This window comes from Dipodomys spectabilis, unplaced genomic scaffold (genome assembly GCF_019054845.1).
Source record: "Dipodomys spectabilis isolate Male_0828 unplaced genomic scaffold, ASM1905484v1 ptg000052l, whole genome shotgun sequence".
NCBI classification, from domain to species: domain Eukaryota; kingdom Metazoa; phylum Chordata; class Mammalia; order Rodentia; family Heteromyidae; genus Dipodomys; species Dipodomys spectabilis.
In genome coordinates, this window is record NW_024870729.1 from 2,349,247 (window position 1) to 2,366,868 (window position 17,622).

A 17,622-nucleotide genomic window follows, 5' to 3' on the forward strand; every position below is an offset into this window, starting at 1 on the left:
GAAAGGTTGGATTCAAGGACACTGCACTCAATGCTAATCACATTCCAGGTGATACTGACTCAGAGTCACATTGAGTTATCAAGTCAAAGAGCAGCTTCTTTGTCTTCTATATAAAAGACAAGCTGCTCAAATGTTGCAGAATTTAGACGCCCAAGTCATTAAGATGTGGTTGTACATAAAAGATGCAGCAAGGATAATTCAAAATAGACAAGAAAGATGTGCTGTAGGAATAATTCTTCTTCAAGTCATAATATCTGGCACCAAACATAAATAAAGCCCCATTTTTCTCCTCCAGAGCCGTGCGTGCAGGAGCCATGGAACCTATTGTTATCTGCCAGCAACAGCTGAGTTGCAGAGTGGCCTTCAGCTATGGAGAAACTCATCCTCGAGTTTTTAACAAGACATAGATTGAAAACATAAGAAATCCCCTAGCAAAAAGCAATAGTGCAAACAAATCAAAACCTACAATGAAATTATCTGACATACTAAAATATTTAGCCTCATGTTACTTCTCTAAGATTAGAAAACATACACAAAATAAAACATTTTCTTATCTGCCCGAAGCCACTATCTAGGAAAAAGTCTTTAATTAAGTTCCATCATAATGTATGCCTAATCTTAAATCTACATGGTAGCAGGGGATCCTTTCATGGTGACATTTATTAACTCTACAGCTTCTGTTTCCTGCCTCTTGGTATACATGTATATGAATCTAATCACATATAATGTATCACCAAATAACATGTCACCTACCCACATTTCTAGTTAAAATTCATATCCTTTTCAGGCATAAAGACTTTCCAGTCAACATGATCAGAGATGATGTGTCTCAGTTCATACAACATAATTTTTCTTTTGGTTAAGAAACATCCCAGGACATTTCTTGTCCTAATTATCCCTCTCAGAGGCCCACATCCAGATTAAGGTAGTAAGAACTGTAGGTTCTTCATGATGCATCCACAAAATTGACTCATAAATTTTGCCATTTATACCTTATGACTGTTTTGAATAATGTTCCCTGGTCAATCCATAAAAGCATATCTAATAGTTTAGATACCAAATATGAGTTCTAGGATCAACATCACCTTCTACAGAATGATTTTTCTGAGAAAATATTTTGTAAAATAGAGTAAGCAATTTTATTATGCCTTTACAAAGCTAATATGGGTCTGTGACAAACAATAATGTTTAGGTACTAGGTGCTGATGGCTCGTAACTATAATCCCAGTTAACCAAAAAAAATGGAGGTTGTGAAGATTGAGGTTCTAGGCCAGTTTGCATACTAAGGAAAATAAGAGGTTCACTTAAAAGCAATGAAAGGGGATTGAAAGTGAGTAGCTAGCTAGCTATAGTCTATTGTTCTGATATTTCAGAGTGATCATTTCTGTATCTTTATTCGCTGTTCCTCAAATCAGACTCACCCATATATAACTCTTTTCTTTTTGCTTTATTCATAAACATTTTCTTTACTAAATGCTTCTATCAATTCTACTTCTAGATATTTGCTGGGAGAAATAAGTCCTATGTCAACAAAAATAAAATACTAAATACTAAAAATAAATACTAAATAAATAAATACTAAAAATAAATACTAAATACTAAAAATACTTTCTGGAGACCCCGCCTCAACCAACCACTAGGTATGGTGTTATATGCCTGCATGCTATCTATAATGTACAGTGCAAATAGGAATAGTGTAGGCCAGACCAGGCATAAAAATATGAGCTTATTTGAAAAAGTAACCAGAGCAAAATGGGCTGGAGGCATGGCTCAAGCAGTAGCACAATTCCTAACAAACATCAAGCCCTAAATTTAATCCCCAGTGCCACCAAAAGAAAAAAATGAAAAATATATAGGTAATACATAAATGCTTAAATGATCATTGATGGCATTCACAGAACATTTACAGGATTATGACCCTATGGTTTCCAGGCCTCAACAGTTTCAGTGATATTCTACAAGCTTGAACTGATAAATGTTTTCCTTTTTTTTTTTTATCCAGGAAGACTGTCAGAGGAAAAGGTTGTCTGGGAAGGTGTTGGCTACATTGTACCATATAGCCACACTTGCTTTGTTTTGACTGAATTCATAAAAGCACATAAGGTTGAAATAACCATCGGGCTTTACAGTATCATTTATGCTGCTTATCTACAGAAGCATTTATTAAAGAAAATGTTTATGAAGAAACAAAAAGAAAAGAATCATAGATGGGTATGTCTGAGTTGAAGAACACTGAATAAAGATACAGAAATGAACACTCTGAAACATCACAAAAATAGACTACAGCTAGCTAGCTGCTCAGTTTCAATCCCTTTCCATTGCTTTTAGGTGAACCTCTTAATTTCTTTATTAAACAAAATGATAAGAAGACTCACCCCACTTTGTGAAAACTCTTTTCTAGGAAAGCTCAGTTTTCTGGCAGAAATTAGGACATTTATCTTACCTCTTAGTTCCCCCATATCCAGGGTTGTTCCAAGCTGTTCTAGCAAAGCAACTCTTGCTGCATTTTTTTTGTGTTTCTTGCCATCATAGTGTTGCTGGGCCATCAGGGGGTTGTTGAACCAGGCTGCACAGAGCCCACAGTATCTGTCTGAGTCTCTTCTTTGATAGGGAGATGCGACCACGGGAGCAGTGTCCACTCGAGGTTGCTTCAATGAGCTCAAGGGTGTTGCTGTGAGAAAAAAACCAGAGAACCACAGAACAGGTTACACCACATGTGAGCACACTTGCTCCTGGTGCCTGAAAACAGAAGAGTATCAAGCTCAGGGTAGACCTAAAAAAATCTCAGAGTTTATTAACAGCAAAAGTACTTCTGTCAACTTTCATTTTGGAAAGGGCCACAAATGAAAGCCTTTAATGAATTAAGATCAGAGTTTACATATTTTATGCCAAACTATGATAGCTGAGGAGACATCTCTTAGTAGAGAAAAAAGCCCATTAAATTCTTGAAGGTAAAGGAGTGATCTATCAGTTAAAATGAAGCCAGTAAATTAAACAGTGAACAGTAATGATATGAAATGACTTAAGGAATGATTTGGACATGTGTTTGCTATGAATGGAATCATTAATAAATACAAGTCTTTCCTAAATGATAGAACAGATCTTTCAGTGATATAAGTCCAATTATGGAACCCATGATAATGTTGTCAGTTACTTCTGTTCATTGGGACAGGCTATTTTCAAGTATAACTGGCTAAAATTCATGTTGAAACTATACCTCCTTTTTCTAAAAGGCCAAAAGGAAAACACTACAGAGCAGATGTTGCTTATCTAAACTAAAAAGGCATATGTCACTATTTTGAGTCTGTACTCCAGCTATTAAAGCAGCACATTTTCTGTGAAGTTATAGTTATTTCTGGCCTAGAAAAAAAAGAATTTAACTTGAAGGGATTTACTAATGGAAAATAAAAATAACTTTTGTATGCATCATATCATACAAATTGCTTCCATCCTTACAATGACTATGCCTTGGGCTATTGTCCTATTTCTTACATGACTGACTTCAGAGACACCAAGTGACTTGCTAAAGGTGAGGAAGCTAGTTACAGTAAAGACAAGACTCAAAACCAAACATTTCATTTCTAAGGCCAATGTTCCTTCCATACCCCCAAGCACTCTGCTCAAATTTGAAAAGCAGAGAGTTTTTATCTCTGTCATCTTTGTATTTTATATAGGATTCATTTGCTCTAAGAAAACAAATTCTGATCAAAGTCTTTTGGAAACAGTATCTAGATTCTCCCGTGGTTCACTAGTCATGTAAAATTTGGCAGCATCTTCTCAATGTCCATTGTGTCCATGATGTCAAATGCAGTTGACACAACAGGAAAATCAGGGTCCTTGTTCCAAGGAAAGCAGAGGTCTGGATACCCAGGACAAACTAATGAACCAATTAATCTAGTCCCCAAATTCTCAGATAACTTGCATGTAGACTACTAAAACTCTTCTATTAAATAACTCAAATAGAAATATTTCCTTTCTAAATGATGGGGAATTTTTTTGCTTGTTGGTTTTTGCTGTACTGTGATTCAAACTTGAGGCCGCAAGCTTATTTAGCTTACGTTCTTGACTGGTGCTCAATCACTTGAGCTATGCCTCAAACCTAACTTTTTGCTTATAATTTTAGAGATAAAGTCTCAAAGACATTTGTACTTAAGGCTGGCTTTGAACAGCAGTCCTCTAGATCACAACGTCCTGATTAGCTAGAATTACAAGGTATGAACCAACAGCGCTTGGTTCTAAAAGACATTTTAATTTAAGTGATTTTTATACTATGCTTAACATCTCAGGGGGTCTTTACCCTCTTTCTAGAGATTTCATCAGATCAGTAAGTCCTAGGTTAGTTAGGTTAATCCAAATGCTGTTATGTTCACAGAGACTCAGGTAAAATACCTTTGTTTATTTTTGTGGTTTCTAGTAATCTATAGTTATCTATATAGAAGCAAAGTTCAGATATGTACCACAGATCCCAGCAGCCACAAGTACATTTTGCTGTGGCTCAGAAAGGCTTACCAAGCCTCCATCTGAACCTCCTTGAAAAAGAGTAGCAAGATAAACCACAATGCAGTAGATGGAAAGAAATTAAAATTAAATCAGAATTAAACAAATTAGAATCAAAAAAAACATAGAAAAAAATCAACAAAACAAAGAGTTGGTTCTCTGAACAATTAACAAAATTGACAGACTCTTAGCAAGTCTTATCAGAAAAAGAAGAGAACACACCCAAATGAACAAATTCAGAGATGAGAATGGAAACATCACCACAGAAACAACCAAGATTCAGGATATTATAAGGGAATACTTCTCAAACCTTTATGCTAATAAGTTTGAAAGCCTTGCAGAAATGGACCTTTTCCTAGCAAATGCTGACATGCCAAAACTAAACCAAGATGAGTTAAACCATCTTAACAGGCCCATATCAAGCATTGAAATAGAAACAGCAATAAGAGACTTCCCATCTAAGAAAATCCCAGGACCAGATGGATTTACAATGGAATTCTACAAGGTCTTCAAAGCAGAGCTCACACAATACTCCTCCAACTCTTCAATAAAATTGAAAGAGAAAGTTCTCTACCAAACTCATTCTATGAAGCCATCATAACCCTCATCCCAAAACCAGGCAGGGACTCATCAAAGAAAGAGAACTATAGACTCATTTCTTTGATGAACTTTGCTGCAAAACTTCTCAACAAAATTTTGGCCAATTGACTTCAACAATTCATCCAAAAAAATCCTACACCATGATCAAACAGGATTCATTTCAGGGATGCAAAGCTGGTTCAATATATGCAAATCAATTAATATAATTCATCACATCAACAAGAGCAAGGATAAGAACCACATGGTTGTCTCAATAGATGCAGAAAAAGCATCTGACAAGATCCAACACCCCTTTATGATGAGGTTCTGGAAAAATGGGGAATCCAGAGAACATTCCTCAATACAATAAAGACTGTATATGACAAACCAATAGCCAGCATTATACTTAATGGTGAAAAACTAAAACCATTTCCTCTTAACTCAGGAACAAGACAAGGATGTCCACTCTCTCCACTTCTCTTCAATTTAGTATTACAATGCCTAGCTACAGCAATAAGACAAGATGCAAACATAAAAAGGAACAAATAGGGAAAGATGAAGTAAAACTCTCCCTCTTTGCAGATGACATGATCTTGTATTTAAAGAATCCCATAGACTCCACTCCCAAATTACTCAAGCTGATTCAAAACTTTGGCAAAGTGGCAGGGTGTAAAATTAACCCTCAAAAATCAATGGCTTTTCTGTATGCCAAAAATGAGAAAAGAGTGGCTAAAATCAGGAAAGCAACTCCATTCATAATAGCCCCACAAAAAAAATAAAACACCTAGGAATTAACTTAACCAAAGAAGTGAAGGATTTCTATGATGAAAACTTTAAAAACCTGAAAATGGAAATCAAAACAGAACTTAGAAAGTGAAAAAACTTCCCATGCTCCTGGATTGGAAGGCTCAACATCGTGAAAATATACTTCCGAAGACTATCTACAAATTCAATGCGATACCTATCAATATTCCAACCTCATTCTTCAAGGAAATAGAAGAGGTAATCCAAAAATTCATATGGAACAATAAAAGACCCCGAATAGCATAAACAATACTTAACAGAAAGAACAATGTTGGAGGAATATCAACACCAAATTTCAACCTCTACTACAAAGCCATAGTAATCAAAACAGCTTGGAACTGGCACAAGAACAGGCCTCAGGACCAATGGAATAGGATTGAAAACCCAGAAATGAACACATAGACCTATAGCCATCTAATTTTCGATAAGGGAGCTAAATACATAAAATGGAAAAAAGACAGCCTCTTCAGTAAATGGTGCTGGCAAAATTGGTTAATCACTTGTAGAAAACTAAATATAAATCCTTATATATCATCCTGCATCAGAATCAACTCCAAATGGATCAAAGACCTTGGAGTCAAAGCAGACACTCTGAAAACATTACAGGATGAAATAGGAGAAACCCTAGGTCTACTTGGCACAGGCTAAAATTTTCTTAATAGAGACCCAGAAGCACAACAAATCAAAGCAAGATTGGACAAATGGGATTGCATGAAATTGCAGAGCTTCTGCATGGCAAAGGACATAGCTAGCAAGATCAATAGAAAGCCCACGGATTGGGAGAAGATCTTCACTAGCCATACAATAGACAAGGGTCTCATATGTAAAATATACCTGGAACTCAAAAATTAAATCCCCCAACAACAAATCCCCAATGAATAAGTGGGCTAAAGACTTAAAGAGAAACTTCTCTGAAGAGGAAAGAAGGATGGCCAATAGACACATGAAGAAATGCTTAACCTCTCTAGCCATAAAAGAAATGCAAATCAAAACAACACTGAGAGACCACCTCACCCCAGTTAGAATAGCTATAATCAAGAACTCCAATAACAACAGATGCTGCAGAGGATGTGGACTGAAGGGAACCCTACTGCATTGTTGGTGGGAGTGTAAACTTGTTCAACCACTTTGGAAAGTAGTATGGAGGTTCCTCAAAAGACTCCATATAGAGCTCCCCTATGACCCAGGAATCCCACTTTGGGGCATTTACTGAAATGTTTACAAACAAGAGCATACTAAAGCTACCAGCACAATTATGTTTCTTGCAGCATTATTTACCATAGCTAAGATATGGAACCAACCTAGATGCCCCTCAATTGAGGAATGGATCGAGAAAATATGGTATATATACACAATGGAATTCTATGCCTCCATTAGAAAGAATGACATTGCCCCATTTGTTAGGAAATGGTAAGACTTGGAAAAAATTATATTAAGTGAAGTAAGCCAGGCCCAAAGAAACATAGGTCCCATGGTTTCCCTTATTTGCAATAACTAGTATATGTCTGAGACAAGCAGAAATGGTCCGATAAGTTGATGTTAGGTGAAATCAACCCCAACATAAGTACTCAAATGGTTTTTCTTTCTTGCTATTGTTTCTAAGATATTTATAAGATATTTCTTTGTTGCTTTGTATGTCCCTCTCCCAAGGTATATCCCCTGTTTTCACTGTATTTGATGTTGGTATAATTTGTGGATGGGAAGGGAAATAAAACAAATTGTTTAAATAGGGATATAGGTGGACCCAATGCAAAAATGAGATGTACAAGACGTTATGTTGAAAAATGAACTTTACAACTTTTGCAAGGGGCGGGGAGATGGGGTGAGGGAAGGTGATAAGAAGGGATGGGAAGGGGAAACAAAAGAGGAGGCAACAATGCTTGATAAGAAATGTACTCATTACCTTGACCATGTAATTGTAACCCCTCTGAATGGTATTTTCACACAAAAAAGATAAGCTCACCAAGCTTATAAATACACCATTGGCCTGTATGTAAAAGGACTTCTATTCATTTTTTTCTTAAGGAAGTTGGGGTTTGCTTCTAAAGTTTCTCACATCCTCATCATTGTGTGCACTGTGAAGCTATATAGCCACATATTATTTCTGATGGCAAAGAAAGACATATCACATGTTTACAATCTGAATGAAGACTGACTCATGAAACATATTTTTCTCTAAACCAGACCCTAAAATGAATTTCAGTCAGTTTTATCAGCTGATAAATACACCGTGAAAATATTCATCCAGAAAGTAACTTTACTTGCACTTAGGAAAGTCATTTGATGCTATGTTGAAAGGTAGCTTTTACTCCTGAAGAATTCCATTATCAATATTGAATCTGAAAGATTAAGTTTTCTTTTGTTTCATATTCTGTTTTACTCAATCACAACTCAGTTTATATTCCCTAATTGTTATGAAAGCAAACAAAGCCCACAGCACAGAAATAGTCTTTTGGTTATTGTTGTTGTTTTGTGCCAGTACTGGAGCTTGAACTCCGGGCCTGTTGCTTGGCTTCTTAGCTCAAGGCTATTACAAAATCCACACCTCTACTTCTGACATTTTGATGTCTTAATTGAACATAAAAATCTCAGATTTGTCTGCCCAGGCTGGCTCCCAAACTTGATACTCAGATCTCAGCCTCCTGAGTAGCTAGGATTTCATATGTAAGCCAACAATGCCCTGTATAAACAGTTTTGAATCAAAATCAGAAATCTAGTTGAGTTAATTTTCACCATTGCTGAGCTTCAATCAATCCCTGAGGTCTCTGGTTTCTACAAGGTTAAAGTTCAGAGTTATCATCTCTTTGAAAGTAGCATTCTTGGCAACCTATCATAAGATAGGGATAGAACAGATTGCAGAACTCTCTCCATTACAACTTTGACTCAATGCCAAATATGGAAATTATGTGGGAGGAGAGCATTTCCAGGCTTTGATGATCAAATCTGTGTGTACATGGATCACAACATTCGCAAGGTCTGGCATTGGTGTGTTATTCTAGTCAAATGAATGCAAAGTAGCCTAAAGATTACCTTTTGAGTAAAAGCAGCCTTTTAACCAAACACTCTAGTTGACATGTAATTTTTATTTGTATTTCATACTCTATGTATTCTGAAATATTTAACTCTATATTGGTTTCCTCTACATTAATAAAATTTACAAATGAGCTAATAAATTTAAAAAGTCTTTTTGTTCACATTTAACTCACTCAACTTAAGAACTCTTTATATTAGGGCCAGGTACAGTAGTTTACCAAATATAATTCCAGTTACTCAGGAAACAGAGTGGAAGGATCATATTTGGAGGCTAGTCAGAACAAATCAAAGAGCAAGCTACCATATCAATAAACAAGCCTGGCACAGAAGTACATGCTTGTAAACATGGCTATGCAGAAGGCTTAGGTAGATGGATCATGGTGTGAAGCCATAACACATGACCTGGAACAAAGACACAAGACTCTATCACCAAAGTAACTAAAGGTAAAAACACTTTCAAAACACAAATAGTGTTTAACTAGAATGAAGAAGGCCCCAAGTTCAAAGCATAATACAGTCAACAAAGAAAATAAACAAATCTGTGTGCATGAGGCATCTCCAACTGATCAGCTTGGGCTGAGAACCAAGCTCCAGGATGTTCTCAAAACATCTCTTGGCCCACACCCTGATCAATGTGCTCATACTCAGCCAGTGTTGAGCACCTGAGTGCACACTATTGCCTGATGTTCTTTGAAAGTCACTATAAAATAAAGCATTCTTAGGATAGAAAAGACATCCCATATTACATCCAACAAAAGTAGAGCTTATCTTTCTGTAGGCATTAGGACAAATATTCCATATTTATTCATGAAACAGAAACAGGCCCAAGACAGCTATATTTTTACAATAAGGTTTTTTCTTAATATATATTTTTATTGTAAAGATACTGTACAGGGGTTACAGTTACACGACTGAGGTAATGAGTACATTTCCTATGGAACATTGTTATCCCCTCCTTTGATTATCCCCTACCCTCCCTTCCTTCCCTACCTCCTTAATGCTACCCTCTCCTCCTCCCCACACCTGAAGTTGTAAGGTTTATATTCAAAAGAATGTCTTGTACATCTCATTGCCACAATAGGTCAACTTGTATCCCTATTTAAGCATTTTGTTTTTTCCTTTCCCCTCCCCATATTAGAAAAATGAATATACAAGATGCAGGACACCAAAATCAAATAGTGAAAACAGGCGTTCTACGGTGGGAAAGGAACATACCAAAGAAACAAAAAAAAAATCACATAGTAAATTATAAATATGTTAAAAATAATAGCATGCAAGAAAAAAAAACACTTGTGTCCCTATCTTGGGATTCATTTCACTTAACACATCTTATCTGGTCATATGTACATAGCTTTTGAACTTTTCTGCTTGTCCTAGACATATACTAGTTATTGCAAATAAGGGAAAACATGGGGCCTGTGCTGTTTTGGGCCTGGCTTGCTTCACTTAATATATTTTTTCCAAGTCTTCCCATTTCCTAACAAATGGGGCAATGTCATTCTTTCTGATGGAGGCATAGAATTCCATTGCATATATATATATATATATATATATATATATGTATATATATAACTGCAGAACTTCTGTATGGTAAAGGACATAACTAGCAAGATCAACAGAAAGCCCACGGATTGGGAGATGATCTTCACTAGCCATACAATGGACAAGGGTCTCATATCTGTAATATACTTAGAACTCAAAAAATTAAATCGCCCAATAACAAATCCTCAAAGAAACAACTGCCCAATAAATAAGTGGGCTAAAGACTTAAAGAGAAACTTCTCTGAAGAGGAAATAAGAATGGCCAATAAACACATGAAGAAATGCTCAACCTCTCTAGTCATAAAAGAAATGCAAATCAAAACAACACTGAGAGACCACCTCACCCCAGTCAGAATGGCTATAATCAAGAAATCTAATAATAAAAGATGCTGGAGGGGATGTGGCCGAAAGGGAACCTTACTACATTGTTGGTGGGAGTGGAAACTTGTTCAACCACTTTGGAAAGCAGTGTGGAGGTTCCTCAAAAAACTCCCCATAGAGCTCCCCTATGACCCAGCAATCCCACTTTTGGGCATTTACCGAAATGATCATAAACAAGACTATACTAAATCTGCCAGCCCAACTATGTTTATCACAGCATTATTTACCATAGCTAAGATATGGAATCAAGATTATTTTTGTTTATGTGGTACTGAGGAATTGAACCTAAGGCCTCATGCATGCTAGGAAAGCACTGTACCACAAAGCCACATTCTAGTTATTTTGTCTTAACTTGTGTCAGTCAACTTTTTTGATTCAGCATTATGTTTTCCCATAGTTTGCATTTAAAAATATGTATACTCAAAGGAAGAAAAAAATGGAACTTTCCTATAATTTAAGAAAATTGCAATTGCAAATATAATTAAATGCTTTCAGTTACTAATCTACAACAGCATATACTGGCATAAAGTTACAGGGTAAGAGAATTATGAACATACACTGACAAAAATTGCTACACATTAACTCAGAAGTAGGAAAGCTAGGAGCAAGATGACAGCATAAGCAGGCTAAAGTGATCCAGAGATAAGTATTCAGTTTGTTCCCAATGTTTGCACGAAAAGCTTTGAATGATACAATTTTAAATATCTTTAAAGAAAACGTTTAAAAAACAGCCATCTTCACAAACTGACCTTTAACTACATTGAAGGAAAAGACAAAATGTTAATCCTAAAGTATATAAAAAGTGCAAATCTCTGTAGAGGAAATGTAATTGCATTTCTTGAATGTGTTCCTATCCAAATATGAAGTCCTCTTTCTGATTATGAAAAGTGACCCTGACTTGAGCTGTTCTATGATTCCAAATGAGTCAATTTGCTCACCCAAATCTTTCTTTGTGGGGAGCCTTCAATACTACAACTGGTCCAGTTCTTACAATTCCAAATTAGTGTGGTTTCAAGTTAATCTTTGTAAACTGGGATTACCTCAGGAAGAAAGTAAGATCTTCATGTGTCTCAACCTCTCTAGCCATAAAAGAAATGCAAATCAAAACAACATTGAGATACCACCTCACCCCAGTTAGAATGGCTATAATCAAGAACTCTAATAACAACAGATGCTGGAGGGGATGTGGACTGAAGGGAACCCTACTGCATTGTTGGTGGGAATGTAAACTTGTTCAACCACTTTGGAAAGTAGTATGGAGGTTCCTCAAAAGACTCCATATAGAGCTCCCCTATGACACAGCAAGCCCACTTTTGGGCATTTACCCAAATAATCACAAACAAGACCACACTAAAGCTACCAGCACAACTATGTTTCTTGCAGCATTATTTACCATAGCTAAGATATGGAACTAACCCAGATGCCCCTCAGTAGATGAATGGATCAAGAAAATGTGGTATATATACACAACGGAATTCTATGCCTCCATCAGAAAAAATGACATTGCCCCATTTGTTAGGAAATGGTAAGACTTGGAAAAAATTATATTAAGTGAAGTAAGCCAGGCCCAAAGAAACATAGGTCCCATGGTTTCCCTTATTTGCAATAACTAGTATATGTCTGAGTCAAGCAGTAAAGATCAGGTAAGTTGAATGAAGTTGGGAATGAACCCCAAGATAAGTATTCAAATGTTTTTTTTTCCTTTCATGCAATCATTTCTAACATATTTATAAGATGATTTCTTTGTTGCTTTGTATGTCCCTCCCCCATGGTATAACCCATGCTTTCACTGTATTTGATGGTATAATTTGTGGAAGGGAAAGGAAAAAAAAATGTATCGTTTAACTAGGGATACAAGTGGACCTATTGCAACAAAGAGATGCACAAGTCGTTATGTCGAAAACGAACTTTACAACTTTGGTGGGGGGATAAAGGGTATGAGAAGGGATGGGAAGGGAAAACAAAGAGGAGGCAACAATGCTTGATAAGAAATGTACTCGTTATTTTGCCCATGTAATTGTAATTCCTCTGTATGGTATTCTCACAATAAAAAAAAGAAAGAAAGAAAGTAGGATCTTTACCCTTTAAAATAAAAGGCTCTAAGAATTACAATCCAATTATCTTAGTTCATTTTCAGAACCCTGATTCTGAAAGTTTAGCTGATCTGTCCTGAATACATGCCCATAATCCTTCACTGTACAGATTGAGGTAAGGATTTAAAAAAAATGTTTCCATAGCACGCTCTGTGTGAGAGACCAAAACACTGCCTTCACTCTAATGTGCCATTGTCTGCAATACTAACTGTCACCATGAATGGTGAAAGCCACAGAGACTCTACATCATGCCTTTCATTGACTGAATGAATCTTCATCATACAACTGAGTAAAATAAGAAAGTAACAAAAACATATTGTTTTTTCTGAATTTATGTCACAAGAGTTTAGGAAGCCTTTGTACTATACCAATCAATATAAATATAAACAAGTAAATGACAAGGTCCTGATTGAGTGAAAACTGAATTGTAAGGGCAATGTGTCAAAGTGTAAACATATATCCCAGTTTCCTTCCTTGGACATACTGAAAGTCACTATTTTCTCAACTATCTGACCATTTGGGGTGAGGGAAAGCAACCTATTTTCAGATACTACAAATTATGTACACACGCTGGAAAATTACTCTCAAAGCAGGAAGCCATTTACTGGGATCCATCTGTTTTGGTATCTATACTCTGGCTTCTGATATGATACCATAACAGACTGTCCAACACTGAGAGGGTTTCCAGGATACTGAGCTTTCAGAGCAGACGCAGGAAGAGGTCCTGGGCAAACTGCAATGAGGTAGTCACCCAGATTCTCGCAGAGATGCTGGTTAACATCACACTGGGGAAATAGGAATTTACAAAAATCTGGGAATGATTGCTGAAAAGAGTACAGCAGGTGATTTAATCAAGGCTTTTACAAAGTCTACAACTAGATCAACTTCATCAGATCACCAAGATAACCCTCTATCTATCTATCTAGCTAGCTAGCTAGCTATCTTGTATCTACCAGTTATATCTATAGCCTCTCTCTCAATCTTCCTTTCATTTTCATTTTAATGTTAAAATTCCATTTTAATTTATCTTAGTCTTCTCTTTGTCTTTCTTCAACCCCCTCTTCTCCTCTTCTATGTCTTTTCTCCTTGTCTTTCTCTATCTATACTTCTCCATGTCTCTTTCTCTCAGATTCTCTCTCTTTCTTTGATTTCTCCCTCCTTTCCTTTTTTATTTATTACCAATTCCTACTGCTTTCTAGGTTTTGGGATAACATAATTTAGGACATTCTCACAGGCATTGGGAGCTTTCGACATGGAGAAATAGAGCTAGGAACTTAATCTGCAGTACACGGGTTTCTCAAGGCACTCATAATGCAAACTCCTCCCAGTTGTGTGTTGTCACACAGTTTATCCAGTTACGTCTATTCAATGAATTTTCAAGGTTTAGCTATCCTCAATTCCTGCTTGAACAGTAGGATAGCTGGAAGCTCATGGTATGAATCATTTAGCAAAGGGCCCTTGATAAATAAGCTGCAAAGAAAATAGCAAAGACCAGAGTTTCTGAATCTTAAGACAAATACCACATTTTTTTTGTCAATGAGTTTCTAATGATGCCCAGGGAGTAATAGACCAAATAAGCAAACAGTTTAACTATAAAGACACATATGCCTCTTTGGCTTCAACATCTGTTCCCAGTGGGCATTACTGAGAAACGTTCATTTTTTTCTAAAAAGAAATTCAGATTTCCAGTCATTAGGATGAATTGTCTTTCTTGCTTTCTCCATTTTCTGACCTTAAATCAAATTAATGACAGTAGTAATTCCTCAACAAGTGTCACTGCATTTTTTATAATATGTATTTTTATTGTAAAGATATTGTACAGAGGCGTTACAGTTACATGAATAAGGTAAAAAGTACATTTCTTATGGAGCATTGTTATCCTCTTCTTTGTTTTTCCCCTACCGTCCCTTCCCTCCCCACCTCCCAAACTCCTCCCCACACCAAGTTGTAAAGTTCATTTGCAACAATGGGTCAACCTGTACCCTTATTTCAGCTTCAGTTATTTCTCTTCCCCTCCCCAAATTAGAAAAAATGTATATACAAGATGCAGGGTACTGGAATCAAATACAGTGAAAATGGGTTATACCATGGGGGAAGAACATACAAAAGAAACCAAAAAAAATCACATGGTACATTATAAGTACATTAAAAACAACAGCATGCCCCTATCTTGGGGTTCATTTCACTTAGCACCATCTTATATGGTCAGATGTACATAGCTTTTAAACTTTTCTGCTTGTCCTAGACATATACTAGTTATTGCAGATAAGAGAAACCATGGGATCTATGTTTCTTTGGGCCTGGTTTAGTGTTGACTGTTATATTTGACTGGATCATTCAGTGCTGGACTGAAGAGGCAGCTGTCAGCTCAGCTTTATGTAGCTCAGTTGCCAAATGATGCAGCCTCTTCTGCAGCAAGTGCAGTCAGGGCTCGGGCTCAGAGGCCACTCAAATCTGACAGAAGCTGATGCCTGATGTGCAGATGGTGAATATCCAGCCTTCATATGGTGGATTAATGCAGTAAAGTGCCAGAAAATTTAGTTCATATCAACTTGAGGAATATTTATGTTTTAAATGTTTCTCATGATAGCTAATATAACATTGCATCTTTGATAATTTCAATCAAATCACAGGTTGAAAAACAAATTATACTCATTATAAATGATGAGATACAATGGAGGAATCTATATTCTGATACATAATGCAGCAATCACAAAACAGACATGTGTTACAAAATTATTTATGACCTCAAGATATTCAGGACACTATGAACAGGAAGGTATGTATAGCTTGTATAGAAAGTATAAACCAAATTACTTATTAAACTGTGTGTATTACACACATAGAAATAACAATAAAGACTAGAAGGCTAAAAATCATAGTCTTTGCAAGGGCCACTGCTTTGTGGATTGTGAATGATTTTTTTTAATATTTGTGCATGTATGCACCTTGATGCAGGAGCAAAGCAGTTTTATTTGACAGTTTACACACAGCTGCATTTCATGCTAACTTGTTTTAGTGCAAAGCCTGGGAAACTCCACTTAGGAGACTTGTGCTGCCACAGCTGGGTCTTAAATTTAGTCTGAGATTTTATTTGCAGCGATTTATTTATTAATTTATTGTTGATTCTTCCAGGAAATGGGATAGAAGAAAGCAGGCTCAGTAAGAATAAAATGTAAAAATGCTAGTTTCCCTATGTCTCCAAAATATCCCCAGAAAAGTAGCTTTCTTTTATTTTGGATGATCTAAAACTGTCCCTAATTGTTTAGATAAAATTAAGTGCCTTCCTTCTTCCTCCTATGATAGGCCAGGAAGTAAATTCCATTTCCAAGGTCATAGAAAAGAGAAAAATCCACATGTTGTTTCTTTTATACCATAATTAAGGAGCACTACAATATATCTAGTGTTTGAAAATATATGCCACTTTGTATTTCCTGAAAATAAGCAAAGATGAAGATGACTTAACAGAACCATCATTTGGATTCAATTGTGTGTCAATGTTCTTAGTATAATCAGCCTATTAATGCTTCCTCGCCACCCTACATTCAAATATCATCGGTCTTCATTTAGCTAGTATTCATAGATCATTGACTTTTATTAATACAGAATGAGTCCCTCTGGTTTCAGTCACTGATTGGGCTCTAAATATCTTAAGCATCCTGTTTTCTTCAAGTCCTACTCTTTGACAATAAGCCATTACATAGAACTTTAGAGGGGATAAAAGGTCTTTTATGATTTTCTCCTGTTGTCTGACAAAGAAAATCAGAATTCAATGCACTGAATTCTTCTGTGTATTAAAAACAGGAGGCTAGAGTATAAGGGTCATAGGGTGAGGCCTATTGTTTATATGCTTCACTGATCTGGGACTGGCACAGAGTTTCTGTTAAACAACCCTTGATTGAGGAGAGCAGCTTAGTTTCCATTATATAATTTATGTAAGAGAAGAATCACGGCTGTGGTTTAGGACCTTCTCTTGACTTAATGTAACAATTACTACTGCAATCAGGGATCATATCCTGTGTGTCCACATTGTTCTTAAAAATACTCTCTGTAGGTACACTCATGGCATTCAGTCTTCAAACACTGTTCAGTTAAGGTATTTCAATCCCTCTGCATTCAGTAGTGGAATCTGTGGTTATGATGTCAGTTCCTGAACTCTGGCCATAGGTAGCCCAAGACAATGCAATGAACTCATCAGGAATTCATAACAGATTTTGAAATTCTGAAGGTAGCATTGCTGTTGGATGCCACAAGACCAATTAGATCATGATAGTTCACAGTTTCAACATTAGATGCCACCTTTATTTCAATTCTTTCATTTTTATGTGTTAATGGCTTCTTAGATATTTTATTTGATCAATCCAACTAATCTATGAGGAGATGTTAGTGTCCAAATGGATCCAAGGTTTGAGAAGTTATGCAATGCTTAACAGGCAAAGAAGTTCATTCACTACTATGATTATTTAAAAATAGAATAAAAATACTCTTTTGTCTTGATACAGCTGTTTTCAGATACCTACTAAATCAGTAGCACATACTTATTAAAATGATTGGACTTAACTGCTTCGTACACTTAACTCTTAAGTATTTATTTTGACCAAAGGATATAATGAACAAGCATAGCGACACTAAACTGCAGGAACATTTCAGAGACACTAAGATTTAGGTCATCACACTTCTACAGCAGTGTCCC

The 17,622-nt window shown here is 36.2% G+C and overlaps 1 protein-coding gene across 1 annotated transcript in view; it reads right to left on the reverse strand.

Moving 5' to 3' along the window:
* Zmat4 (zinc finger matrin-type 4) overlaps window positions 1–17,622 on the reverse strand; it is a 405,652-nt gene that overhangs the window by 131,192 nt on the left and 256,838 nt on the right. The window contains exon 5 of the mRNA XM_042679476.1: window positions 2,444–2,671. Within this exon, the coding sequence (XP_042535410.1) occupies window positions 2,444–2,671 (228 nt within the window). The remainder of the gene's footprint in view (window positions 1–2,443; window positions 2,672–17,622) is intronic.